The sequence below is a fragment of the Phyllopteryx taeniolatus genome, chromosome 3 (genome assembly GCF_024500385.1).
Source record: "Phyllopteryx taeniolatus isolate TA_2022b chromosome 3, UOR_Ptae_1.2, whole genome shotgun sequence".
Lineage (NCBI taxonomy): Eukaryota > Metazoa > Chordata > Actinopteri > Syngnathiformes > Syngnathidae > Phyllopteryx > Phyllopteryx taeniolatus.
Genome location: NC_084504.1, coordinates 26299115 through 26325942, shown reverse-complemented (window position 1 = coordinate 26325942; position 26828 = coordinate 26299115). Strand labels below are relative to the sequence as shown.

At 40.3% G+C, this 26828-nt stretch overlaps 3 protein-coding genes across 5 annotated transcripts; 1 reads left to right on the top strand and 2 right to left on the bottom strand.

The window, feature by feature from the left end:
* The first annotated feature begins 40 nt into the window (after positions 1-40).
* Positions 41-13207, top strand: LOC133475293 (kinesin-like protein KIF27). Of its 2 annotated transcripts, none has more exons than XM_061767922.1 (15): positions 41-1272; positions 1843-2040; positions 3122-3993; positions 5616-5747; positions 5817-5975; positions 6126-6292; positions 6690-6778; positions 6860-6997; positions 7976-8187; positions 9013-9060; positions 9144-9314; positions 9635-9811; positions 9943-10137; positions 11015-11213; positions 11850-13207. In XM_061767922.1, the coding sequence occupies exons 1-15, from the start codon at positions 975-977 to the stop codon at positions 12305-12307; spliced, it is 3513 nt and encodes a 1170-aa protein (XP_061623906.1). In that variant the 5' UTR covers positions 41-974; the 3' UTR covers positions 12308-13207. The 2 variants fall into 2 exon arrangements, with proteins under 2 accessions (XP_061623906.1, XP_061623905.1); XM_061767921.1 differs by having other exon boundaries at positions 6657-6778.
* A 126-nt stretch (positions 13208-13333) lies between these two features.
* Positions 13334-19530, bottom strand: gkap1 (G kinase anchoring protein 1). The gene is made up of 12 exons (XM_061767927.1): positions 19370-19530; positions 18863-19111; positions 17711-17899; positions 17553-17630; positions 17139-17295; positions 17035-17063; positions 15917-16066; positions 15641-15727; positions 15502-15565; positions 14755-14825; positions 14439-14516; positions 13334-13480 (listed from the first exon to the last, which is right to left on the bottom strand). The coding sequence occupies exons 2-12, from the start codon at positions 19094-19096 to the stop codon at positions 13439-13441; spliced, it is 1179 nt and encodes a 392-aa protein (XP_061623911.1). The 5' UTR covers positions 19097-19111; positions 19370-19530; the 3' UTR covers positions 13334-13438.
* A 1456-nt stretch (positions 19531-20986) lies between these two features.
* LOC133475291 (probable gluconokinase) lies at positions 20987-25578 on the bottom strand. 2 transcript variants are annotated; one of them, XM_061767920.1, is made up of 6 exons: positions 25297-25578; positions 25139-25180; positions 24596-24626; positions 24425-24511; positions 22734-22777; positions 20987-21710 (listed from the first exon to the last, which is right to left on the bottom strand). In XM_061767920.1, exons 2-6 carry the CDS (start codon positions 25174-25176, stop codon positions 21347-21349), a joined length of 564 nt encoding a protein of 187 aa, XP_061623904.1. In that variant the 5' UTR covers positions 25177-25180; positions 25297-25578; the 3' UTR covers positions 20987-21346. The 2 variants fall into 2 exon arrangements, with proteins under 2 accessions (XP_061623904.1, XP_061623903.1); XM_061767919.1 differs by having other exon boundaries at positions 25139-25577.
* Positions 25579-26828: the final 1250 nt, after the last annotated feature.

The following is a 26828-nucleotide window of genomic DNA, read 5'->3' as shown; positions in this document are numbered from 1 at the left end:
AAGATTTGATAATCATAATACAACAATAACAGATCAAATTAAAATGCATATATTTTGAATTCTTTATTTTGAACGTGAAAAACTAACAGACAACAAATAAGATTTGAAGTTACATAGTAGGAAGAAGTATAACTTTTTTACTCCTAACCATATCTCTACTTCCTTATAATCCTATAGAACATTAATATACAGTAGCACAGTAATATAATAAAAATAATGAGTTGGAAATAATATGCACACATCCTTATTCCTATATACACTAATACAATAATAATTATATCAGTAACGTACCTTGGATTTTGATGATAAGGAAAAAAAAACATCCTGCAACAAGCAAAACAAAAGCAACCATAAAAAAAACTAAAACCCTCATAAAATATAAATATAACATTGTTTATTGTGTCATAGAATGCTGTACTTTTAGGCTTGAGAAAAGAAGCCAACTAGCTCAGAATACAACGTTCGGCCGCCGTTCAAGGGTGGATGCGACTCTTGGAAGTTCCACACGAGGGCGCTGTTCAATTTCGAATGCCTTCAAATCGTTTCGTCAAGTTGCTTGTAGAACGTTCCTCGACTCCAGCGGCGGTTTCCATGCCAACCGAGCAGCCTCAGCAGACGCTCAAATGTCAGCAACAACTAACGAGCAACAGGTTTAGCGGTCAACTCTCCTGAAGAGATTTAAAAGCGAGTAAGTTGAATGAATTCGATGTCCCGCAGATGCGGACGAGTTGATCAAAGCGAAGCAATTGGAGGATTCGACTGAATTGAAGAACGTGTTGGTGACGCGCGTTGCTTTTGCAGTCGCCGTTATTTGCCTTTATTGTCTTGTCTCGCTCACTTTCACCTTTTAAAACTAGAAAGCGTCTTTATCTGCGGGGTTGCTTCGGTGCAAATATGTTTAATCATTACAAAATAGATTAGCACAAGGGTGGTTTTGAAAGGGGGGAGGGGGAGTCCACACCGTTGACGTCATCATGAGCGAGGTTCGCATCCGCGTGGCGGTTCGGTTGCGTCCCCTCCTGCCCAGGGAGCTCCTGCACGCCCACCGGGAGTGTCTGCGTGTGGTCCCCGGCGCCGCGCAGGTCATCCTCGGCTCCGACCAGCTCTTCTCCTTCGACCACGCCTTCGGCCCGAGCGCCAGTCAGGGCGAAGTGTACGAGTCGTGCGTGCGGCCGCTGACCAGGTGCCTGTTGGACGGAACCAACGCCACCGTCTTCTGCTACGGGCAGACCGGCTCCGGGAAGACCTACACGCTCGGTGGGAACAAGATGGGTGAGAAACAGAATCATCGATCTGGAGAGATTTGTTTTAAATACGTTATTGATTTCAAGTTAAAAGTCAAGCAGAGTTTTTTTTTTTTTCATACTGATTGCTAAAGGGATGCTGCTGTTTCTATTTTTTTTTGGTTAATACAAAAAATAATACACAAAATACATAATATTGGTTGCCTTTGTAATTAGTATGAATGATTTTATTGGGGCAACACAAAATTATAAATCGTTTTAATTAAATACAAAATGGAGGCCTTAGACTGGCAGACAGTTTTTTTTTTTTTTTTTAGCAAAAAAAAATATGAATTAAGATTTAGTAGTAATTTGTAAAAAAAAAAAAAAAAAAGTTAAATCGGAGCTACTGCTGACACTCAGCGCCTGGAAGTGACTTCATTAAACAATAAATAAAAATGTTTATGTTTAAACAAAAATAAAACTGAATGAATTTTATATTTACCAGACATCTGCAAAAAATAAATAAATCTGTAAATAAATTAATTTGATGAAGTAAATACAATGCGATTTTGTAGTAGGACTTTGTGCAGCGCAAACCTCTGCCACCATGTTCCAGAGGCAGAAGGAGGCATCATCTCGTGCTTGGCCAAGGATGTGTTCTCGCTGCTGGATAAGAGGAGGCGCTGCGACGGCGCGGAGGTCACCGTCGGGGTGTCCTATTTGGAGCTGTACAAGGAGGAGCTGCGGGACCTGCTGGAGCTCGACACCTCCCACAGAGACCTTCAGATCAGAGACGACTTTAGGGGGAACACAGGTCAGATGAATGACCTGCCACTTACAACAAAAAAAAACGTTTTCTTGATGAGGAGCTCGCAAATACAGTTACAGTGTACATTAAGTTTTTCTTTTGTCACAAAAATATGAGTAAAAAATATTCAACTTTCTCGAAAATATCCAACTTTATTCTTCGAAAATGCAGGTATGACCTTTTTTTCTGAAAAAATATGATTAAAGAATGACGTATTTTTGAGCATTAACAACATCTCAATTACTCGTGTTTGTTCTCAAATATGAACCCTTTTTATCTCAATTATATCTGACTTTTTAGAATATACAGCAGTCTCCTTTTTATCGACAATGTATGGCATTGTACTTTTTGTCCAAAATATACAACTTCTTTTTGCCATAATCTGACTTTTTCTTTTCTCCCATATATACGATTGATCTCGAAATTAGTCTGCTTTTCTTGAAAATATTCAACTTTTTTCATGAAAATTTACAACTTACAGTATTTTGAAAATACAGCATTTTTAACTATTTTCTGTAAAATGTACAACTGTTTCTCAAAAATATTTAACTTTTTCTTGATATGATATAACTTGTCTCAAAAATATTTGAGATATTTTCTTAATAGAAAACTAATGACTTTTTCTTAACTCATTGTACCTTTTTGCAAAAACCAAAAAAAGAGTTTTTCAAAAATCTGACTTTTTCCAGAAAATGTGCAACTTTTTTTTCAATATAGTACTTGAAATATTTAGTACTTTTTTTGTTAAAAAAAAGAATAGTTTTTCAAAAATCAGACTTTTTCCTGAAAATATACTTTTTTTTTTCAAAAATATACATGATTTTGTTTCTCAAAAATATAGTACTTGAAATATTTGTATATTTTCCCTACATTATGACTTTTCCAAAAAAAAAAAAAAAAAAGAAATCTTGTAAGATTACATGTTTCCTGAAAAAAATCTAAGACTCATTTTTAAATATTCTACTTTTCTCCCAAAATATATGAATACGGACATTAAAGATTTAACCTCCGAACCAATCTGTAGCTAACCAAAACCCAAGAGCCTCAGATGATTTAAAGTGACACAAAGGTGATTTGGTGTGTGCAGTGGTCGTGGGTGCCAAGGAGGTGGCGGTCTCCTCCTGTGAGGAGCTCCTCAACGTCCTGGAGGTCGGCAACGCGTTACGCCAAACGGGTGCCACCCGGATGAACGAGCACTCCAGCCGCTCGCACACCGTCCTCACGCTGTGGCTCCGCCAGAGCGCGCCGGCCTGCCCCGACAAGCCAGAGCATCTCTCCAAGTTCTGCGTGGTGGACCTGGCCGGATCAGAACGCGCAGGAAAGACGGGCAACACGGGCGTCCGCTTCGAGGAGTCGGTGCACATCAACACGGGCCTGCTGGCGCTGGGCAACGTCATCAGGGCCTTGGCCCATCCCGGGCGCCAACGCAGCGCCTACATTCCGTACCGCCACGCCAAGATCACCCGGCTCCTCCGGGACTCGCTGGGTGGCAACGCCTGCACCCTCATGGTGGCGTGCGTAAGCCCTTCTCACCACAGCTTTGCAGAGAGCCTGAGCGTGCTCAAGTTTGCTTCCAAGTCCCGCCGCATTCGCCACCGTGCCGAGGTGGCAACACCCGACACAGACTCCGAGGAGACCTTTACCGCCATGCTGACTTCAGATGACCCGCCTAAATATGATGTCCAGCCTCTAAAGCCTTCAGAAAGTGATTCCACGCCGGAACAGGAGGTGATCCGCAGGGAAGTGTCTCTGGTGCATCAGGCTGCGGATCTCCTTGCAGAGGTCTGCGGACCGGACGTGCAAAACGAAGCTTTGATACGCAGAGTGCACGAGTGGCAGAAGAGGGCGAAGGCCATCAGCCAATCAAGTCGCAGCAAAGATGTCAGCTGGCCAGACGAGGGAGACTCACCTCATTTGGTCACTATCGTGCAGCTCAGACAGGACCTCAAGAAGTGTCAGGTGAGGAAGATGAAACTGTGTATGCTGTTCCACTTCAGTGCTGTAGGTGGCAGTAATGCTCATAACATAGTGGGGGCCAATTACAACACAGTTTTTTTTTTTTTTTTTTTAAATTTAATTTAATTGTTTTTTTTTAAACCACATCTCCAGCGGCCGGATCTGGTGGGTCACTGCCCCACTTGGCTCCAGTGCAGCATCCAAGTCACCAACCTTAAGACACCATCCAAGCAACCAATCATAGCAGCCATACAACCAACCAAACTACCATACCATCCAACCCACCAAATCACAACATACTGCAATATATATCCATAACATCCAGCCAACTAACCAAAGCCCCCAACCATAGAAGTCATCCAACCATGGCAACCTTCCAACCAACTAATCATAACATTCAACCAACTAACCAACCATAATATCCAACCAAGTAACCAAAGCACTCAAGCAACCAACCATAGAACACATCCAACCAAACAAACAAACAACCACAATATATAACCATAACATCCAGCCAACTAACCAAAGCACCCAGCCATAGACGTCATCTAACCATGGCAACCTTCCAACCAACTAATCATAACATCCAACCAACCAACCACAATATATCACCATAATATCCAACCAAGTAGCATCCAACATACTGCAATATATATCCATAGGATGTTATGGCAACTAACCAAAGCACCCAACCATAAAAATCATCCAACCAATAAACCGTACAACCAACTAACAATAACATCTAACTATACCAACCAACCAAAAATATCCAATCACAACACCCAAAAGTAATATCTGACCAACCAGACATAACTAAAGCATAACATCGTACTATCAAGCCAACCAAACAATACAATCATAACATGTAGCAACAGCTGTAGAAATCATCCAACCAACCAACAATAACATATAACCATGCCACCCAACCCAAAATATCCAACCACAACACCCAAAAATAACATACAACATAACATTCATCCTACTATCAAACCAACCAAACAATAACATCATAACATGTAACAACAGCCGTAACCTTGGCAACCATTGAACCAAAACACCGCAGAATAATACCCACCTGACAACATCCAACCATCACGTCAACCTTCATAACCAACCAAAAACAATCATATCCTTAAACCATAGCATCAACCCCAATTGAGAACCAGAATATCCAACCATCCAAACAACTAACCAACCATAATATGAGAATGACCAAAAAAGAAAAAAGCCAAAAGCCATCCAAATAATCAAAACATACCATATCATCAATAAGCTATTACTTCTCACCAATCATAATATCCAACTAACCAAAAATAATAGCTGAATATCATCATCATCATCATCAAAATAGCTAAACATCGCATTCACCCGTAACACCCAACCAAAAGCATCTGACCAACCAATTCTAACATGCAACCATAACAACCATCAAATCAATCATAACATCTAATATTCACCATCCAACCAACCATAACATCCTACGCAACATCCAAAATAACATACAACCATAACTCAACATAACATCTAACACCAACCAACCAACCAACCATATATCAAGCCATAGCAACCAAACAACTATATTAGTCACTCAAAACCATCAAATACTTTCATACTTGTCTTTTCAGGAGTCTCTGGAGACAGAGACCCAACTCTTGGCGCAAAAAGATGCCAAACTGAAACAAGCGGAAAAAGAAGTGCAGGAACTCTTACAGAAGCAAAATGTCCTCCAGCAGACTTTTTGTGAAGAGAAGCAACAGGTGAGACTGCTCGCCATTTATATCATCCACGGCCATCGCTAACGTTTTGAATCGCTGAATCTTGTCAAGACGGAGCGACTGGTGGACCAGCAGATCCTCATCGACCGCCTTCGCTGCGACCTCATGGCCGTGCGAGGTAAAACGCCAGGGACCTCCTGCCGGGCTCAGCACAGACCACACAGTGCCAGTTTGATACGACCCAGCTGCGGACACATGCTGATCAGTAAGGTCGGTGGCGTGACTTCAGTGTTAGCATTAGCATCGGCACATGTCACAGGACGTTTAGAAGCACCGGTTTTCCAATAGGGAACAATGGACATAGAAGCCTCAAACGAAGGTAACCGATGTCATGATAATTGTATGTGTGTGTGTGTGTAGATTCGTCCCGGTCTGCCTGCCGAGTCGCTGGAGAGGCTGATGGCAACTTTTAAGATGAGCAACCAGCGCTTGCAGAGCCAGGAGGAGGTCAAGGACTTCTGTCCTTTGCTGAAGCAAATGGCAGAGGTGCAAGGTCAAGAGAAGAACAACTTTCTCAGTGGACTCGGGTAAGAAAACACCTCGTTGGCCGTTTTGGTTTAAAGCTGCTTTTTTGTTCCTGTTGCGACATGGTGGCCATTCACCTACCCAAAGTAGCCTGGGCATTCAACAGTGAAGAACTAAACTGTTTGCAAAAATATTATTTTGACCTAAACAGACATACCATGGCAAAAACTTCCTCAGCTTATTTTTCAAAGAATGTCATACGCCATTGGTAGTCGAAATGTCATAAGCTCAGATCTCCCCATAAATTGCATTTCCAGGCAGCCCACAGCCATTCTTATCCCCCTTCTGTCAAAACTCTTAACTAAATGCTACCACTACCTCTTCAATTCTGCACTTTTGCAAGCAGTTTTTTTTTTCATGTTCCAGTGTTGCGATGTTGAATCCTTCCTCCTCCTTCAGCTGGAGCAGCAGGCAGAAGAAATCTGTCCTGAAAGAGAAGACCTTTGGAGAGGACCACCCATCAAAGCAAAGACCTCAGCAGGCCACTTGTACAACATCACTTTTTTTTTAAATTCATTGTCTTCTTTTATACCTATGGAATTCTATTCCTAATATACTTATTCTCTCAGGGGTCGAGCGACAAGCTGCCGAGCACAGTCGCGTGAAGGACGCGAGGCAGAGGGCCAGTCTGACTCAGAGGAGAATCCAGATGCTGTCCGCCAACATGTGCTTGAAAGAGGAGCTCGTCAAAGAGATAGAAAAAAACGGTGTGTACTCAACCTTCCCAACCTTTATTGAGCCAAGGCACCAGACGAACATGTCCCAAAAAGTATGAAGACAGTGGGCCTTCTTCACCTATTTGATATTCACACCTTCATATTCACATTTTTTGTGTGTGTGTGGAAACTATCCTCAACTGATCACTGAAAAGAAGTTATTGAAAAGTGACTTGACCTGAGTCAGACATTTTCTTCTCACTCCAATATTTGTTGTGACTGAGCGAGCTTGTATGACTTGACTTCCGACTTGCTCAATTGAAATTGTTGAAATTGAGCGGAGACTCGATGGGACTTGATTGATTTTTGGGGATTGCTTGAAACTTGAAGGTTAAGACTTGAGACTTACTCCCACCTCCGAATAGGTGTCAAGGAAGTACGTTGAAGCGCTTCATCTCGATTGAGAGCCGAACATTTTTGTTTGACATTTTTTCCCCGATGGTTAGTGGAAGTTAAGCGTCTTCACAGGATGTGAATGTACGAGTACATTTCGGGTGCATTTTTTTGTCAAAATCAAATCATGCGTTTATTTTTAAAAGGAAATATTAAAATGAGTTTGAAATGATCTTAAAAGTGTTTTGGAATCAAGTTGTATTTACGGTTTAAACTATTAACTTGGGCAATTACATGTTCGGGATTTGTGACGGGGGTCTGTCCCTGAATCCCCTGGGTTTATAATACTGAAATAATGATAATTGATGATGATAACAATAATTCTGTTGTTTGAGTGGCAGCGGGTTAACACACAGGTGAATTTTACGTTCCGCCATCTAGTGGCAAAGAGCGTTCAATTTGCTGCCTGTCACTATACATCATTGGCATAGATAGTTGAAGATATATTATTTGAGGTCAATCAATTATGATCCTCAGACCAACTAAGTGAAATTTTCCGCAACCTAATTAGCTCCCACGACACAATGTGTCGCGGCACAGTGTTTTGGGAATCACCGACCTATTCTACCCCTACAGAAAAGGAGATCCTGGCGGCGGTCCGACGCGACGCGGGCGACCAGCGAGAGGACGGCGCGCTGACGTGGTTGTCAGAGCAGAGCCGGCGGGCCCGCTTAGCGCTGCGTCAAAGCCTGCAGCACATGGACCTGCTGAAGGCTCAGCTGCAGCAGAGCCTCAGGCGGCCCAGCCCGGAGAGCAGCGACAACTCCGGCGAGTCGGAGACTGACAGGGTTCGTATGGATTTTACGAGCGCCCGGGACGCAAACACACCACCGCCATAAGCCATGAAGAGTTCTTTTTTTTTTTTTTGCGAGTAACTGGTCGCATATATGATTGTCTCTTAACGAGAATACAAGATGGAAGAAAAGATTTTGGAAAAATAGTGGAGAAAAAAAAAGGTCATTAAAACAACAAAACCTTTGCATAGTGATGCTTCATGACTCCAAAAAATAATCTCCATATTATTCTGTAGCACAGCAACTCGTATACTTATAGACATTCATTCATTCATTCATTCATTCATTCATTCATTCATTCATTCATCTTCCGTTCCGAGCCTATCCCAGCTATCATCGGGCGAGAGGCAGGCTACACCCTGAACTGGACGCCAGCCAATCACATATAAGCAAACAACCATTCACACCTAAGGGCAATTTAGAATCTTCAATCAACCTACCCTGCATGTTTTTGGGACGTGGGAGGAAACCGGAGTATCCGGAGAAAACCCACACAGGCACAGGGAGAACATGCAAACTCCACACAGGCGGGGCCGGGATGTGAACCCCGGTCCTCAGAACTGTGAGGCGGATGTGCTAACCAGTCGCCCACTGTGCCGCCACTTATAGACACAATCATTATATTTTATGTATGTAAAAAAATATCTATTATAATCGTACTTTTGTGGGGGGTTTTCCCCCATAGTTTTAGTTCATTGTATTTTATTTTTGACTCATAGCCGATTTTTCTTTCACTATACAGATTGTATCTCGACTCATTTATAGGACTATATAAAAATAAAGAGTGTTAATAATGATATTAATGTTTTTGTTGTGCAGGTGGACAGTGTTCTCAAAAGCAGAAACAAGCTGGGGCCAAAGGAAATGGTAACACAATTGCATTACTGCCATTTTGTGTACGTCACCTCTCTCTTTTTTTTTTTTTGCTAACTCCCCTGTGATGGCCGCAGGTTAACGAAGCTTGTTGGCTGGAGGAGGCCGAGGAGCTGGAGCTGCACAGGAGAGCCACGCAGCAGGAGCTGGACGAGGAGTTGAGCAAGAGCGAGGAGGTGCGCCGGCGCAGGGACGCCTGCTTGCAGCGCAGGAACGCGATGGAGACTGAGAGGCTGCGTTCCAGTCAGGTGGGTTGGCTCCATTTCTTTCGCACCAAACTCTTACAAAAATGGACAATGTAAAGCTTTTTTAGCACTTTTGTGGTTCAACTTGTATAGTTGTGCTGGATGACATCATCGCTGTCTGATTTAAAAAAAAAAACAATATATATATTTTTAAAATTTCCCTTTTGGGGGGTGGGGCCAAACCCAAAAATCCTTATTAGTGCTTTATCTCCACTTTATTACTTTTTTTTTTGTTTTCAATGTAATTGATTTTGTTATAAAGTCCACTTTGACTTGGCATACATTGTTATTTAGCGGTAATATTGTGTAATATTATTCCACAGGTTCTGAGTCAGGACCTGCTGCACGTATCGATTCGCTTGGAAACGCTGGAGGAGAAGATGGCGAGTAGCACGAAGCAGGCGTCCGTGTCGGAGCTGGAGAAGGAGAGAGAGATGCTGAGAAAGAGGAGAGACTGCCTGGATGCGCAGCTCAAGGACAGCACGGTGCTCGCTGTGGAGGTCAGTGTTGACCGCGGCGAGAGTGGCAAAACTTTTTCTTTCGAGGGCCGTATACAGAAAATGTATACCAACACACAGAAAGCCAAATAAAAAGCAAAAGACACTAATTCCTGGCTCTTATCGTTGTCAAGGAGGAGCAGTTGGAAGAAGCCGTGCAGGTCCTGGAAGCAGAGTTGGACTTCAAGGAGCGATCCATCCAGGACAAGCAGGACAAAGCGCGGAGCTCGGCGCCACGCAACAGCGCACGCCTCTCTGATGTCACCGCCAAGCTCAGGGCGCTCTCGCAAGCCCAAGGGTTGGAGCTGCTCGTCAAATACTTCAGCAGAGTAAGAGCGCGCGATTCGTTACGTCCGGATGCTTCTTCGCGTTCACCCACACAAGCTAATGAGAGCAAATAGAAATATTAAAGAAGAAACATTTTTAAAAATGTAACATACTGTATATAGAGAAAAAAAAAAGTAAACGCAATGAAGTCCTCTGAAGAAGTTTAATTTATATGTAATTTTTATTATTGATTTTATTGTATTTACATTTGTTTAGCAGTTTTATTTTAAAGCAAAAAAGTCTTATCTTTTTCTCTAAAATTTAATGTTTATAGTTTTTACATTGTATTACAGTTAGATTTAGCACAAATGTTTTCACATTTTTAGTTTAGCTTATTCCTTCAAATGATTATTCATATATAATATAGATTTTGTTTTTAATATATTTTATTTCTTGTACATACTTGAACATTTTTCACTTTTATCATCTTATAAATTTGTATACATTTTTTTTCAAACATTTTGCACACTCATACAAAATGTTAATAGATGAATACATTGAGAGGATTCATTTTAATTTAGTTATTATTAGTATTTTAGTTTAATTCTTTCAAATGTTTATTTTAATTATTACATTTTACTTACATACTTATATATTTTTTTTTACATTTGTTTCTTCCATTTATTTATTTATTTTCCTTTTTATTTGTACAGATTTGTACTCACGCATTTAGTCCCCTTGTTTTTTGTTTTGTTTGTTTTTATTAGGCGTTTTTAGCTACTTTATAGGGACAAAATACAAAAAACAGCCCTCAGTATGTTGCAGTGTAGTTGTACACTGCCAATAATCAACATATGGTTAAATGGACACCTTTCTACCAACAATGTCAAGCAGAAGTGATCATGATTATCTTCTGTGTTTTATGTTTTTGGGCACCAGGTGGTGGACCTTCGCCAGACGCAAGCTTGTTTGCGTTTGTATTGCGAGGAGCTGGAGATTTACTGCGCGGAGCAGGAGGCAGCGCGCGGGGAGTTGGAGGCTGCCGTGCACAACTTGGCCTTGGACGCCGACCACAGGCTCACCCAGCAGCAGCAGGAACACCACAGGAACATCCGCTTCCTCATCAGCAAACTCAAAGGTCAAAACGCAACACAAACGCAATCGCGTCGAGCGTCCTGTGGCCATCGTAAAATCTTGATTATATCAACTAAACCTTTATTAAGTTGCTTATCTGTCAGTCTGGCTCTAAACTTAAATGCTGCTATTGTTGGTTATTTGTGGTGAAATGACCAAATTATTACCAAACAGTATTGTATATTTGTTCCTCTGTCTCTGCCACTGACATATAGTGACTGGCAGAACAGTTAAATGCTGTTCCATTAGATGGCAGAAGGTACAACAAACCTGTGCATCCACCACTCGCAGAAGACATGGCTTCCTGCGACTATATCAACTTTGTGTTTAACCAGACATGTCCAGATTTCACAATGAGTACAATTGTAAGTAAGATTGAGACGAAGTGGGACAGAAAATGGATGGATGGATAACTTTTTTAGGCAATTTTCCTAGGTAGAAGGGGTGCCTGGGTGCTATAAAGAATTGGGAAACACTACCAGTGCTGTTTAACAACATTGAATAATCTGTTAAAAAGGCTGAGTGGTGGTGTACTTTCGACTTTAAAATGTTTATTTGTAACTGTTTATTACACCTTTTGTTAATGAAGTTAAATTCGTACTAAGCTGTAACACTTTGTTCGTATCGCCTCCCTTTTTAGATGGCAACTCTTCAGAACAAGCCCAGCAGGTGATCAAGGATCGTTTGCAGAACCTGGAGAAGGAGTTGTTCTTCTACAAGCACTACAGCCGCAAGCTGAGGAAGCAGCTCAGAGAGACCCAGTGCGCCCAGCAGACTCCCCTGGAACTCAACGCGTCCAAAGACGCCAAAAGATGCTCGCGCCAGCAGAGCCCCTCCTCGTCTTCGTCGTCGGCCGAGAACGCCCAGATGCCCGCCGAGCGACAGATAGGCGCCATGGCCCGTTGCCACGGTTACAGCGAGCGTCGGCCGCCTCCCCCCCACGGGACGCGGGCCACGCTCGGTCTGCGTCGCAGGAGGCTGAGGGAGCTCGCAGGGCCAGCGCGGGACACCGTCGTGGACACCGGCATCGAGATGCTGTCGGACGACTCGCTGGAGGCGTCCACCGGCAGCGAAACGCCCGACTTTGCGGCCATGTGAGGTCAGTGGGCCTTGACTAATATTTTTACGATTGTATTCTGTTAGCTAACCAACAAAACATGAAATGGTCTATGTCAGAGTTACTGTGAAATACTATGAACGAATGTTAGGGTCACATGAAATAGTGCATTAAAAACATTTTAATTTTAGATGTAATATTACAATAAAAGTTTTGCATCAGTTTAGATGTGAGATTTATGAGGGGGGGAAAAAAAGTGTTGTAATATGGAGAAAACAATAATTGTATGTAATTTCAGTTCGAAAATTGTAAAAAAAACTTATTACACTAACTTTTTTCGTATTCTAACTTCTTTTGTAACTGACATTTTTTAGTACTTAAAAAATATTCCCATTTATGGCCTGTTTTATTTTGCTAATATTACAAATAAGTCATTTTTTTATTCGAAAATGTAAATTAACAAAATATAATTGAGTTTGGAACACTCATAGCAGCTAACTACTTGAAATTGAAAATCTTGCTCATCCAACAATATGAATATTCTTCCACAATGGTGCATTTGTACATGATGATGCAAGAAACTCCCCTTGTATTGTTTGATTTAATCTTATGAGTGTTTGCAATTATTGTGATGTTTACTCTTAGGAGTACAGACTTTGTACAATTTGTTTGATTGCTGTGTAATTCTTCTGCTTTTGAATAAATAAATGACTTCCGGCCACTATATGAATATAAGTATTGTTTGGCTGTTTACCAAAGTGTTTGTTTCCTGTATTAACAATTGTTTAAAAGTCAAATATTGCAATTGTTAAGTCAGTAAAAATATAAATGGTAACAAATGTAACTAATTGTTGAATCATTATTTAAAATAATAAAAGCAACATTTTTTTTTTCACTGAAAAAGCATTTTATTTACTTAACAGTGGCCAAAATAGAAACAGTTCACAAGTCCCAAGTCTGTCAAACATTTTGGCATTTTGAACAAATATCAGGCACTCGTGTCTCTATGCACTTGTGCCTGTTGGGGGCAGCAGTAACAACCGTTTTTGTGTGAGCGAGTGAAGAGAGGCGTGCAATTACTACATGCTGGCAGTCCAACAGAAAAAAACAAAAACAAAGCAAGAACATGTTTATTTGCTAGCATGTTGTTGTTGGGACTTCGAGTGAAGTCATCAGAGATCCGCCTCGGAACTTTTCTTCCCTCTCTTGTTACCCTGGCAACCACAAAGGCACAAACGAGTTGAAGGCAACCATTTTGTTGTTGAAAAATGAAACAAGACTGCAATAAGGTAAACGTGCTTATCCTTTAAAACGCCTAACATGTAATGGAGAGGGAACAACTTGTGATGTCCATGCTCGTCATGAGCCATTAATGCTTTTAGCTACAGTACATGCTATGCTACGTTAGCAATTGCCTTTTGGGTTTTTAGTCTGTTGCACGTCCTGCTGTATGGTTGTTATACATTATTCAACTTCATTGAATGTACATGCGACGTAACATTTTAAAGTCAAACAATAAAACATAATACAATGAAGATGGAAGAGGGAATGGATTGATTAATACATTTGCCATCACTGGTAGCCTTCTGCTATGACTTCATACTTGTGGAGCTAATCCTTTAGCTACTCACTGAGCTGAAGTCTGATGATTCACACTACCAGTCAAAAGTTTGGACATACTTTAGTTGCTACTGTATCCAAACTTTGACTGATAGTGGAAAGCCGCTTTGAAGTTCAAGATTTCTTCGACTTTTTGGGTTAAATTGTACCATTTTGGGGGGAATTCCACTGCATTAAATAATGTATCGACAATAATAAGGACGGAAGCTACGTTTTGGGAAGAGACTCGCACAGATTCACCATCTCGTGAGTACACAACTTGTAGCTTGTTGTCTTTAATATACAGCTGTTAACTTCTTGTTTTTAAATTTGTACAACAGGAGTGTTAAAAAGCGTCACTTCCTGAAATGCATCGCTGTCGTGAAAGGGAAAGTAGTTTTTTTTTTTTTTTTTTTTAATCTTACTTTTATATACAGGTTCAGGTCTTTTTACACTTGTGTGACAATTACTAATGTTCAAGTGTGACCGTGGAGGTAATTATTCTTTTATGCCTGTTTGACCAGTTCATGTCTGCTGATATCATTTGGAGAAACTAGCGTGCTTAAGAGTCACCTGATGTTTGGGCTGGTCAGACTGTAGACCTTTGACTTTAGATCGTTCTTGTTCCAGAGCGGCGTGTAGTAAGGTCACCTATAAACAAGAATAAAAACCGATTAATTAACGCCACAAGCAGTGACGAATGGGACCTTGTGTCCTCTTTTTCATGGCATAATGTCAAAATCCCACATTAGCTGGCGCAGGCAAAAAACATTTCTCACAGACGACATTATTGGGAGTCATTTGGAACAATTGATCAGAATATAAATCCAGTTATGTTGCACATAATAACATGAGCCATTTACATTCAAAAAGAAAAGTGCAAGCCAACCTGCGACGAGAGCTCCTCTTTGATATGCAGCAGCTCCTCCACTTGCAGCAAGATCTCTGCTTTGTCTTTCACTACACACACACAAAAAGACAATACTCATTCAAACCTATTCAAATACTATTACTGTATCATTATTTTAACGGGGGTTATCATATTTATTGGGTTTCATTTGTGATTATACTGCATATTGTTAACAACAAACTCAGAAGTCATGAAAAATTGTGGTATGTAAATATGTAAGTATACAGTTAATATTCTAATGTAATCTGTTAAAAAGGGATTTGGTGGTGGTGGGGGGGGGGAGGAAATCATGTTATCTGTTAAAAATGAAAAACTAAATGCAGTTTTGGTTCAGATTTTCTTTGCAAATGAAAAATACAACTGAGCTCATTTAGCAAGAAATAAGAAGTAGACACTATTTGCTTTAGTGGACCAAAGAAAATTACGTGGTCCCGTTTTACAAGCTTCTTGTTTCTTTGGTGCAGCACGGTGGTGCAAAAGTGGCTAGCACGTTTGCCTTGCAGTCCAGGTTCTGTGTTCAAACCTTGACTCCAACCCCTTCCCACATTCCCCCCCCCCCCCCCAAAAAAAAAGAATCCTCCTTCTTTGAAGACTGAATTTTCCATGATTGTGAATGCAACCAGTCCAGGGTGTACCCTCCCTCTGGCCCCAAAGCAGTGATAGGGTCAAGCTAGCTCGTGACCCTAATGAGGATAAGCATTAGAGAAAACAGACGGATGGGCTCACTCTCTCCTTGCTGGAGCATCTTAAGAAGCTGCCCGTTTCTGGCTTTCACCTCTTTGTGTTTGACCTGCAACACATGAGCTGAGTGGTCAGTGTGCCTGCAGTGTTGCCCACACACTGCACGACGCATTCAGGGTCCGACCTCCCACTGTCCGATGGTCTTCTTCAGCTCGAGGATCTGCCGGTCCTTCTTCTCCAGCTCGTACTTCAGCTGCTCGGCACGAGGGTCCTGCAGCAAAAGGAAGAGGAGGGATGATAAAGCAGAGGCTGGGCTTTGACTGGTCGGATAGAAAGGTGCAGCGGTGGGAAGTAATGAAGTGCAAACACTTAAGGAACATTTTTTTTTAGTCATCTGTACCTGAGCATTTCTTTTTGAATCGCACTTTGTGGTCCAAATCACCCCCCCCCGCACACTTACTGGTTTGCGTTCTGCCGAAGTGTTGCCGTCTTGTTTGCTGCTGTACTGCTCGCGTCTCTTCTCCCGCTGGATAATTCGGTTGACGTCGTCCTCCAGCTTGTTGAAGAACCGCTCCTCCTGACCCGGTCCCACAGCAGAGTTGGACACTTCCTGGTGTGGGGAGTGACACGCTGCGTCATAAACACTCCCTTTGCATCTGAATATTGTATATGATGATGCGCTAGATCGGGGGTGGGCAAACCTGTGCTAAAGAGCTACATTAAATTTTATTTTTAAACCGAACGGATTGGCCATTTCATGTGTAGATGAGATCAAATAAATACATGGGGGGGGGGGTGAAGGGTTAAAATGTGAATTAAAAATTAAGTCAATTAGTTTCATAATACAGTCTATTAAATTTAATTAGGCAATCAATTATTTCATTTAAAAAAATCATTAATTTGCACATTAAGTAATCCAAATATGAAAAATATAAAATGTTAAATGAACTCTACAGTATGGTTTTTATTTTACCATTTTTATTTTATTATGTACACTAAATAGCCAATTATTTAAGATAAATTTAAATCTGCTATGTATGTCAAATGGTTTATTTTATTACTTAATTTATTATTTACAATAAATAAATTGTCCCTTTAATATATTAAAAATGTCAAATGTACTGTACAGTGTAGTGTGTTTTTTATTTTACCATTTTTGAAATTTTATTATTTACAATAACCAAATATTTAATAGAGCAAAAACATTCAAATGTGCTCGGTATGAAAAAGTTTATTTTACTATTTCTTATTTTATTAAACATATGTAAAATTGTTTATTTTACTAACATTGTTTACATTTATAAATTGCAATGAATCAATTAACAAATTTAATAGATTACAAAAGCGGAATGCATCTATAATATTGTTTCGTTGACAGTTTTTTAAAATTCTTCTATTATAACAAATAACCAATTATTGATTCATTAATTATAATTATTTAATTGACCAATTTTAGGGGAAAAAACAGCTAAATGAATGCAGCATATAATACAGAAGTCTTGATAATGCAAATGCTCAGTGGGCCGGGTTAAATAACTGAACGGGCCCTCAGTGGCCCACATGCCATGAATTGCTCACCTCTTTCTCCTGTCGCCGGCTCACATGTTCTAAACAGAGCAAAAGTACATGAATGATGCATATTTAAAAAAATTGGGCTGGTGTGATCTGAGAGTTTGTCTGACCTGCGTTGCCTTCAGCTTGGAAGTCCTGAAGAGAGACTGTCTTTTTCTCTTTGGCCTGCGGGTTCTTCTTCTTCTTCTCCTTCTCCTTGCCGCTACTGCCGCCGCCGCCGCCGTCTTTGCGAGTCTTCGGCGAGGACGCGTGGTTGCTGTTGCCGCCCTGCCGAAGAAGGTGAGATGGTACGGACCAATTCAAATGAGTGCTCTTGTTAACAATTTGATACGCTTGTGCACAATGCGATATATTGCACTTGTATATTTATACATGTAAAATAGGACTTGGAGTGTTGCACGTGTAACTTGTTGAAGGGTAGTATGACTAGAAAAAAAAGATGATGTGTAAATATGTAAATGTCCATTATTTCCTATGGGACAATACTATAATGTAAATGCAGTAAGTGTGCTTGTTGGAAGTACCTGTTTGTTTTTTTCAAACTCCAGTTTGCTGAGAATCAAGGCTTTCTCTAAGTCCGCCTCGTACAGCTCAGATGTCATCTGTGGTGAGAGGAAGGAGGAGGACAAGTTGTAGACGTGCCGCACACGTATGAGGTGAGCTGGGCCCGATCCCCTCTCACCTGCTCGTCCCTCTGCTTCCACTGCTGCCAGCCCTGCTGTGATGCCGGAGAAGCACCGTGCGCCGCCGGAGAAGCACCGTGCGCCGCCGGCGCGGCGCTGAGGAGCCCGCTGGCTATTCTCGAAAGCGTCATGCACGCCGGCTGGCCCTGGGACTTCTGCGGGATCTTCTTGAAGGCCAGATTGCGAAGCTGAAATCGGAGACAACGCGCGTGCTACGTCAAGTCTGAAGAGGAATTACTTGGGTTAACGGACGGGAAGGTGTCACGTCACGTCACGTCACGTTACGTTCATTGCCAAATGCCAACAAGTCATCTAAAGGCACTTTTTCCATACGGAACAGATTTAAGACCTCAATATGTATAAATCAGGATTTCAGAAAGAAAAACGAGCATTTATTGCTGTAACATGGATTTACTTCAAGGTCAAACACAATTGACAAGTCAACAAGCCTGCTTGATAATAAAACAGCCCAGCAGGGCTGACCGTCGGCTTCCTCCCACATTCCAAAAACACGCATGCTAGGAACATTGAAGACTGTAACTTCGCCGTAGGTGAGAATGCGAGTATGAATTATTGTTTGTCTATGCGCTCTGCGATTGTCTGGCGCAAAAGTCAGCTGGCGTAGGCTCCACCTCACCTGCGACCCTAATGAGGACAGGCCCTCGAGAAAACGGATGGCCGTGACATCACATTTCTCCACCCATAACTTGGCAGCTCGGCCAGGTGAAAATGCGGAGTCGCTTTCAAGCCACTGCCGGACTACACTTTGTCTTTGACACTATCGTGCCACGCCCAAAGTTCAACAGAACTGTACTGAGTTCTGTTCCGTGCACATGATTGAGATGGTGAAGAAGGATGTAATTCATGTCATTTACTTCCTTGTCCTTCCCTACTTAACATCATTTCCTGTTTCATGATAAAGTAAGAATATAATCGGCATTTCTTTATGCGTTTGTTTGTTTTTGTACTTTGAGGTTCAAAAAGTAGTTCTTCCCTGTAACACACGCAGTCGAGGGGGGCGAGGTAAGCAGTGGGCTCATTCACACATCAGTCAAAAACAGCAGGTGTAAAGTGTGTCATGGTTGTTGATCCTTCGCATTGATGTTTTGAAATGACTGGGAAAGGTCTGAGTTTGTGTCCCCCTTTCTCACCTCGTTGGCTTCACTCTGCTGTTGTTCCTTCTTCTTCTTCCTCTTGTCTTTCTTCTTGTCGTTGCCCTGAGACGCTTTGCCCCCTGCGGACTTTTCCGGACGCTGTTTCCCGGACCCGGCTTTGTTGGCCGTCTTCCCGGCCTCGGAGGCGTCCGAGTCGGAGTCCGAGTCGATCTGAAGCAGGGCGAAGCGCGAGGCGGTGGTGGGGACCATGATGGTTGCTGACGATGCCATTGAGGAAGCCTGATACTGATGAAGAGAGTAGGAACACTCTGGTGAGGAAAACATTCAAATTGCTACTATGTTTTATGTAACGTTTAAGACTAGATACAGACTTAAGTGTAAAAATGAGACGTTTGTTTGGCGGCTAGCTGCGTTTAGCATCTTCGCTTGTACAAAAGCGAAAGCCGGTGTGCGTGTTGTTTTTTTTTTTCTTTCTTTCTTTCTTTTGCTACAAGTACACAAATAACGACACACGACAGCCTACGAGGCATAAAATGGACTTACGCTGTTTTTACCAATACCCACGGTGACTTGTGTGGAAGAGTGGCAATGTTAGTCGCAGTTATCCAAGTCTTAATTTCACCTGTTCGAAGAAAAGAGAACAGAACTGTTAGCTCTTCCTTGATAGCTGCTAGCTGGGTTTGGTACGGAAACGTAGCAGTGCCAAAAAGCAACTAATTCGCTGTTTGGCATTTCTGAAGGGGAAAACTGATATATCCTTTTTTAGTTTTCTGTAAAAGACATCCATCCATCCATTTTCTTTACCGCTTATCCTCACTAATCATATAATTGGGTTTGGTTTTTGACGTAGAAAAACAATGCTCTTAAACATAATCAAAATTGCACTTTGGTAATTTTATTTGTGATTTTTTTTACCTTTTATGTATTAATTTCATTTAATATTTTTTAAATACAAAATATTCAATTTTACTTTATTTTTATTGATTTTTTTTTATTACACATTAATTTGTTAATACATTTTGTATTTGATACCAGATTTGTAAATATTGATTTTGTTACTACTACTACTACTAATAATAATAATCTCTTTCCATTTTTATCCATCCATTTTCTGAACTACTTATCCTCACGAAGGTTCCCAGGTGTGCTGGCACCTAACCCATCTTATACTTTTTCTAAATATTATGTATTAAATTACATTTAGAATACTCTATAAGATTTGTTCCCTGCAAGTAAGAAAATGTACAGTTCCTTTTGGGCGGTGGTGCTATTATTTGCCACATTAACACTCACTGTAGGGGGACAATAAGTGACATATTCCTCCCTCAGATCAGATTCTATGCACAACAACCAATCAGGAAGCGGTTTCCATGGGGACAGAGCAGCAGCCAAATGGATCACAAGGTACTTTTTATGGAAGCATTTGTTCAAGTATATAAAACCGATTCACATGTCGCACTATAATTATTGTGCCTCTGTGGGTGTAGTACCACAACTGGCTTTATCTGTCTTAAACTTCGCTCAAGTAGTTAGGTGATGTATAACATAATGAGTGGATTTCTGAATGCAATAAAAACACAGCGATTCTCAATGTAGTACTCGTAAAACTAGTGGTGCGTGAAATAATCACTGTTCACTTGTGTTTAACTTAAGTTCAATACATTTGCATTTTATCTTTAAAAACTGTTTAAAATATATTTTTTTTCATTTAACTTTTAGGTGCAATACAATTTAATCGATGTTACAATGGCTTACAACATTATTAAAAGCACATTTTTTGAAAAAAAAATAAATCAATTTTTAGATGAGCACTTATGTCTACTATGCTACTGTATTTAAATGTTAGTCATGATGGTGATACTAAGCATTTTTTTAGGTGTAAAAAGTTGAGAATGTCTGCGATAACATTCTCACATGTACAATAGATGCATTTTGGTGTAATATTGTATTGTACGAGTATATGTCAATGTACATTTCCCCATACAAGGTGCTGCTTATTGCATGTTCAGCACATCATTAATTTGTTACGCCAATCAATGAACAGCTGTACTGGAGCAACTTTATTCTATCTTGTAATGTCCCACAGCTAACACTAGAGTGCAAACACGCTCCAGTTTATCAAACGCTCAGTTTCATTTTCAATACAAATAACTAGTGCAGTTTGTTTGATTTCAATTTATTTGTGGTTTTAAAAAAAAAAATATATATATATTTCAAACATCACATAATATGTGTGCGTGTGAGCTACTTGACAAACTGTTGAGTGTGTGTGTGTGTGTCTCCAGGGATCTGGGCGGGTGAGGTATAAGTGTGGCCATACTTTTTCTTTTTTTTTTTTTTCTCCCCTTTTTTTTGGAATGACTTTTGAACACAAGTCAAAAGGCAGGACATGGTTGTGCAGTGGAGGTTTGTCAGAAGTGTGTGTCTGAATTAAAACAAAAAATGAAAAATCTCAAAGACTACACAAGGTACAAGTCACAGCTACAATTAGTGAGATGAATTTTGAAGGATCTTCAATCTTCACTTTGGAGACGTGAAGCTGCTGAGGTGCTTCTCCACCTCCGCGGCGACGTCAGGGATGCTCCTGCTCACATCCAGACGTACAACATTCTCCTCCTGATCCTCCACAGGGACCTCCAGGACTTCAAACTGGGAATCCAGAAGGTCTGCCGTCATGAAATGTCCCTTGCGGGCCACCATCCTCTGGCGGATGACCTCGCAGTCTCCGTGCAGGAAGAGAAAGAAGACACCGGGAAGGGAGTGAGGAAGTGGGGGGGAGGCGGTGGAGAATGGGAGAGCTTTAGAGCCGTGGAGAAGGATGAGTCTGTAGAGGCGTTTGAGGGCGGAGCAGGCCACCAGCGCATCAGAGCTGGAACGTCTTTCTCTGTGATGGAGGACACACACGTTAATAATTTACGATCAAATTGCACGACTGTAATTCGTCGTTTCGAGTAAGCCTTACAAAAAGACAAAGCACGCAAATGTACATTCAATCCATTTGATACTCGCTGAAATGAGGTGTTGTGAAATCTCTCACGTGACGTTTTGTGTGACTTTAAAGCACATTTTTCGAGAACATTTTCATCAAATCCAAAATTGTACAACTTTGCTTGACTTGCTATGCCAAGCTGGTGGTGTCCTATATGACTTTTGCACCGTACTCTTCATAGTGTAACACTGGTGGCATCATATGATCAAACAAAGAACAAATATGATTTGTAATTGCAGATAACCAGCCTTATAAAGAGCCTGACATCTGAGGTATGAGGCGCAACATTCCTGATTGTGTCTTCACTCACTCGAACACATTAGACCACTTCCAATTGTCATTGTGCACTGAAATGACCCAGACCAAAAGCAAAGTTGAAAGGAGTTTTGTCATTGGTGACGTGGCATGACTCCTTCTTGTGACTGCTTCCAAGTCAACCCATAATTCAGAAAACTCCAAAATTGTATTGCTAAATCAATGATAAGTTGTGATAAATCATCTATGGGCATATACTGTACTCTTCCCAGAACGTGCAAAATGAACTTCATGGCAATTTTGCATGCGCAAACTTTTCGTAATTGAGGCCCAAATTTTGCCATTCAGGTGTGAGGGAGCGAGGGGCAAAGCAATGGTGGAGGAAAGTGAGGGATGAGAGGAATTGGAGAAGGAGAAAAGATGACCAGACCAAGTCTTTGATGTTGCAGATGATATGGTGGCACACTTTCAGATACTTTCATATTTTTAAGTCTCTCTCTCTAACTCTCTTCTCTCTCTCTCTCTCTCGCTTGTCCCAATCTGGTTCATCCCACCCCCAGAAAACTGGCACAATAGTTTTGATCTTTTTATGGCAATTTCATGCTTTTGATTACGAAGCCCCCGGCCCTTCATCATTGTGCGCGCGTACGCCTTTAGTCAAACCTTTCAATGACGTCATGTAGTCTCAGAAGCCAAGGAAATCTATCCTGAAGAGATAAGTGAAAACATTATGACTTATTAATATCAGATGTTTGCAAGAAGAAAAAAAAACATTTAAACAGTCCCTAAATTGCAAACTTAAGCCTTTTTTTTTTCTCTCAGGTAATTTACAACCCCAATTCCAATGAAGTTGGGACGTTGTGTTAAACATAAATAAAAACAGAATACAATGATTTGCACATCATGTTTGACCTATATTTAATTGAACACACTACAAAGACAAGATATTTAATGTTCAAATGGATAAACTTTATTGTTTTTAGCAAAAAAACTTAACTTGGATTTTTTTGGCTTCAACACGTTCCAAAAAAGCTGGGACAGGGTCATGTTTACCACTGTTTTACATCACCTTTTCTTTTAACAACATTCAATAAACATTTGGGAACTGAGGACACAAATTGTTGAAGCTTTGTTGGTGGAATTCTTTCCCATTCTTGCTCGACGTACAGCTTCAGCTGTTCAACAGTCCGGGGTCTCCGTTGTCGTATTTTACGCTTCATAATGCGCCACACATTTTCAATGGGAGACAGGTCTGGACTGCAGGCAGGCCACTCTCGTACCCGCACTCTTTTACTACGAAGCCACGCTGTTGTAACACGCGCAGAATGTGGTTTGGCATTGTCTTGCTGCAGGGGTGTCCATGGTAAAGACATCGCTTGGATGGCAGCATATGTTTCTCCAAAACCTGTATGTACCTTTCAGCATTAATGGTGCCTTCACAGATGTGTAAGTTACCCAGGCCATTGGCACTAACACAGCCCCAGACCATCACAGATGCTGGCTTTTGAACTTTTGAACATTAAATATCTTGTCTTTGTAGTGTATTCAATTAAATATAGGTGGAACATGATTTGCAAATCATTGTATTCTGTTTTTATTTGTTTAACACAACGCCACAACCTCATTGGAATTGGGGTTGTACATATTCACATAAATCGAAAACATAGTGACAATTTTTGCATTATCATTAAAACACAAATAAAAAAAATAATAAAAGCATCCTTTGAGTTCTTGAAAGGCACTATATATAGTAACTATTATTAATATTACTAATAATTATAATATAACAGTGGAAATAAAATAACAATGCATTATTATTATTACTATTAATAATAATGGATATCCCCCACAAAAAAGTGAATGTGTATTTGCGAATAGTGGACCGCAAATGTGTAGAGCATTACGTGAGGATATATCAAAGAGAAACGCATGATAGTGCCATATTTTTCCAACAATGCCAATCGTATCGAGCGTAATCCTGCAATTGTGCGATAATTGCTATTTTGTCTCATCCATACTTTCCATCTATATGAATCCATCCACCCATATTTTTACAAGAGCATATATAACATATATATGTCAACCATACATATGTTATATCACGATTTTCCTACCTACAATCTGGGTTGGGAACCAAGGTGCAATTCATGATGATATTTTTCCAATGATACCGATAGTATCATGATATATAGCGATTGTGCGAAAATCAACAGATTGAAACAAAAAAAACCCTACAAATAACAAGTGATATTTTATCCCACCCCTATTGAATATGATTATTATTATTTATTTGTTGATTTTATTTTTCAATTTCCAAACTCTTGAGCATTGCACTGACAAGGGCGCCAACTGACCCGGTCGGTGAGCGCTTCGCCACGAGCCATCTTGGCCACGTTCTCCTCAGGGTGGAAGCTGTCGCCTTCGTGCAGCGGCCACCCCAGCTGATACGTAAACACACAACACACAAAGTTCAGATGATGACGTGGTCAAACATCCCCTGAGATTAGGCTCATGGGTACAATCACCTTTTCTGACAGGAAGGCCCCCAAAGAGCTCCTACATGAGAAACACACGGCACAGCAGTTCATATTGTTGATATACATCAAAAAGAGAAAACTCAAACGAAAACGTTACCGTCTTAACTCCTCTCCATTATATTGTTAAACTATTGTTTGCACCTCTCAATGCACACAAAATTTTGGTAGTTCAAATCGTCGTCAGCCTGTAGTGCGAGACAACAGTTTAAGCAAGCGTCACATTAACTGGGTTTGCATTTTCTTTGGCTTTTTGACAAGAACAATGTGAGAAGATACACACTACATACGTGTAATGTTTTGACATTTTACACCCAGTTTATCTCATTTTTACACTTACATGACAATTTCTTTGGTCGCTGGTAATTTTATGGACTTTAACTTTATAAATCATCTGACCTAAGTAAAGTTGAATCATGTCTCCTACTTTCACCTAAATATATGTTAAAAAAAAAAAAAAAAAAAAAAAATGTTCACACAAATATCTGTACTTGTACTACAGTATAGAGTGTGAGTACTTTGTCAAATACATACTTCCCACAACCCGACACTCCCATGATGATGTAGATCATCCTGCTGCAGACACCAGCACACGTTTTAACACTCCAGACGCATATTTCCATATGACGAAATCAATATATAAGAGCGGAACCATTTGTGATACAGCTCTTGTCATGATAGCGCAAGTGTACCTAATGTTGTGTCCTGTGAGTGTAACTTCCGTGTAAAGACCTCACGACAGACATTTTCTTATCTCGTTGTTCAGGAGGCGAGCCCAGCTAGCTGACTTCGGAGTCACAGACAGGCAACCCTTTACTGGCACATTTACACTGAGTGGCGAATGTACCAGTAACTGGCACACTATCAGCGGTTCCACGCCAAACAAACAAGTCAATTCGTCTCGGCGAGTCCACAGAGCGAACACCACGGGAACATTAGCGAAGATGACGTGGCGTGAACGTCCCCACTACGTCAGCACGTTTTGCAATTAAAGGGCCAGTGTCCACACTTTCTCACGAATTCAAATGTAAACGTTGCATTTATATCATATCACGTAAGCTTTGCACATATCTGTTGTGCATTCATATTTTTTATTTGAGAAAACAATATTCTATTTAATAATTCCGATCCCCACCAAATAAAACAGGATAATTCAATAATAATTTGTCTAATAAACACATTTCAAATAAATTATCACTCCCCGCTCCAACAATGGCGATTAACAATTTCTTTTCATAAAACAAAATGTTCTTATAATCTTAGGACTTTTTGGTTTTAAAAGTATGATATAAAACAGGACGATTCCTCTCCAAGAATACGTTAATTAAAATAGGGTTTATTGTAAACTATGAACATTATTCTTAGAATATTACTTTTTTATTCTGATAAAAGAATAATTTGCCGATTCAAAATATTACAAAAATAATGACGCATTTTATTATTCTAATAAAATTAATTGTTTCCTCATATATGAAACTATTCTTGTCAAACTATTTCTCGACAAATAATAATTTAATTAAAAACAATTCTCATAAAATATGATATTATTCTCATAAATAGGATTACAGTTTTCTTCTAAAAATATGGCAGTATTCTGCTATAATTATTAATTGGTAATAATACTTTAAATTGCTACAAAATGTAAATAAGAGACTAAATTATTTTAAAGTTAATTTGTTTTCATAAACATATGCCATAACTCCCGTAACTTTATCCCCCCCCCCCCACCCAAGAACAATTTATCGACATATTGTTTAATTTAAAAAGATTTTCTCCTCAAATTATGGCTTTTTAAAAAACTGTTGAATTTTATAAAAAAAAAAAAAAATGTTTTAGAAGAATAGAATAAATGAAAACGTAACACTATTCTCTTAACATTAGATTTTTTTTCTCCTAAAAATAATAAATTATTCTTGTAACATTCTGACTTTGTCATTAAATACGTCTTATTTCTTACAACTTTACAACTCGCCCCTCACAATAAATACATGGGTTTTTCTTCAGTCCAGTACTACAACCACAATAATGAACACACTGTCAGACTAATGCCAAAACTGAGCATTCTTATCTTTTTAAAGGCAATTATTTTCCCCATACAGTTTCTTATTACAGTTCATTCGTCTGTACCTAATAAAGTGGCTGGTGGAACAGATAATTGCCCGAGGTATTTGGCCATTTCTACTGAACACGTCAGTGTGACATCACACATTCCTAATGACATCAT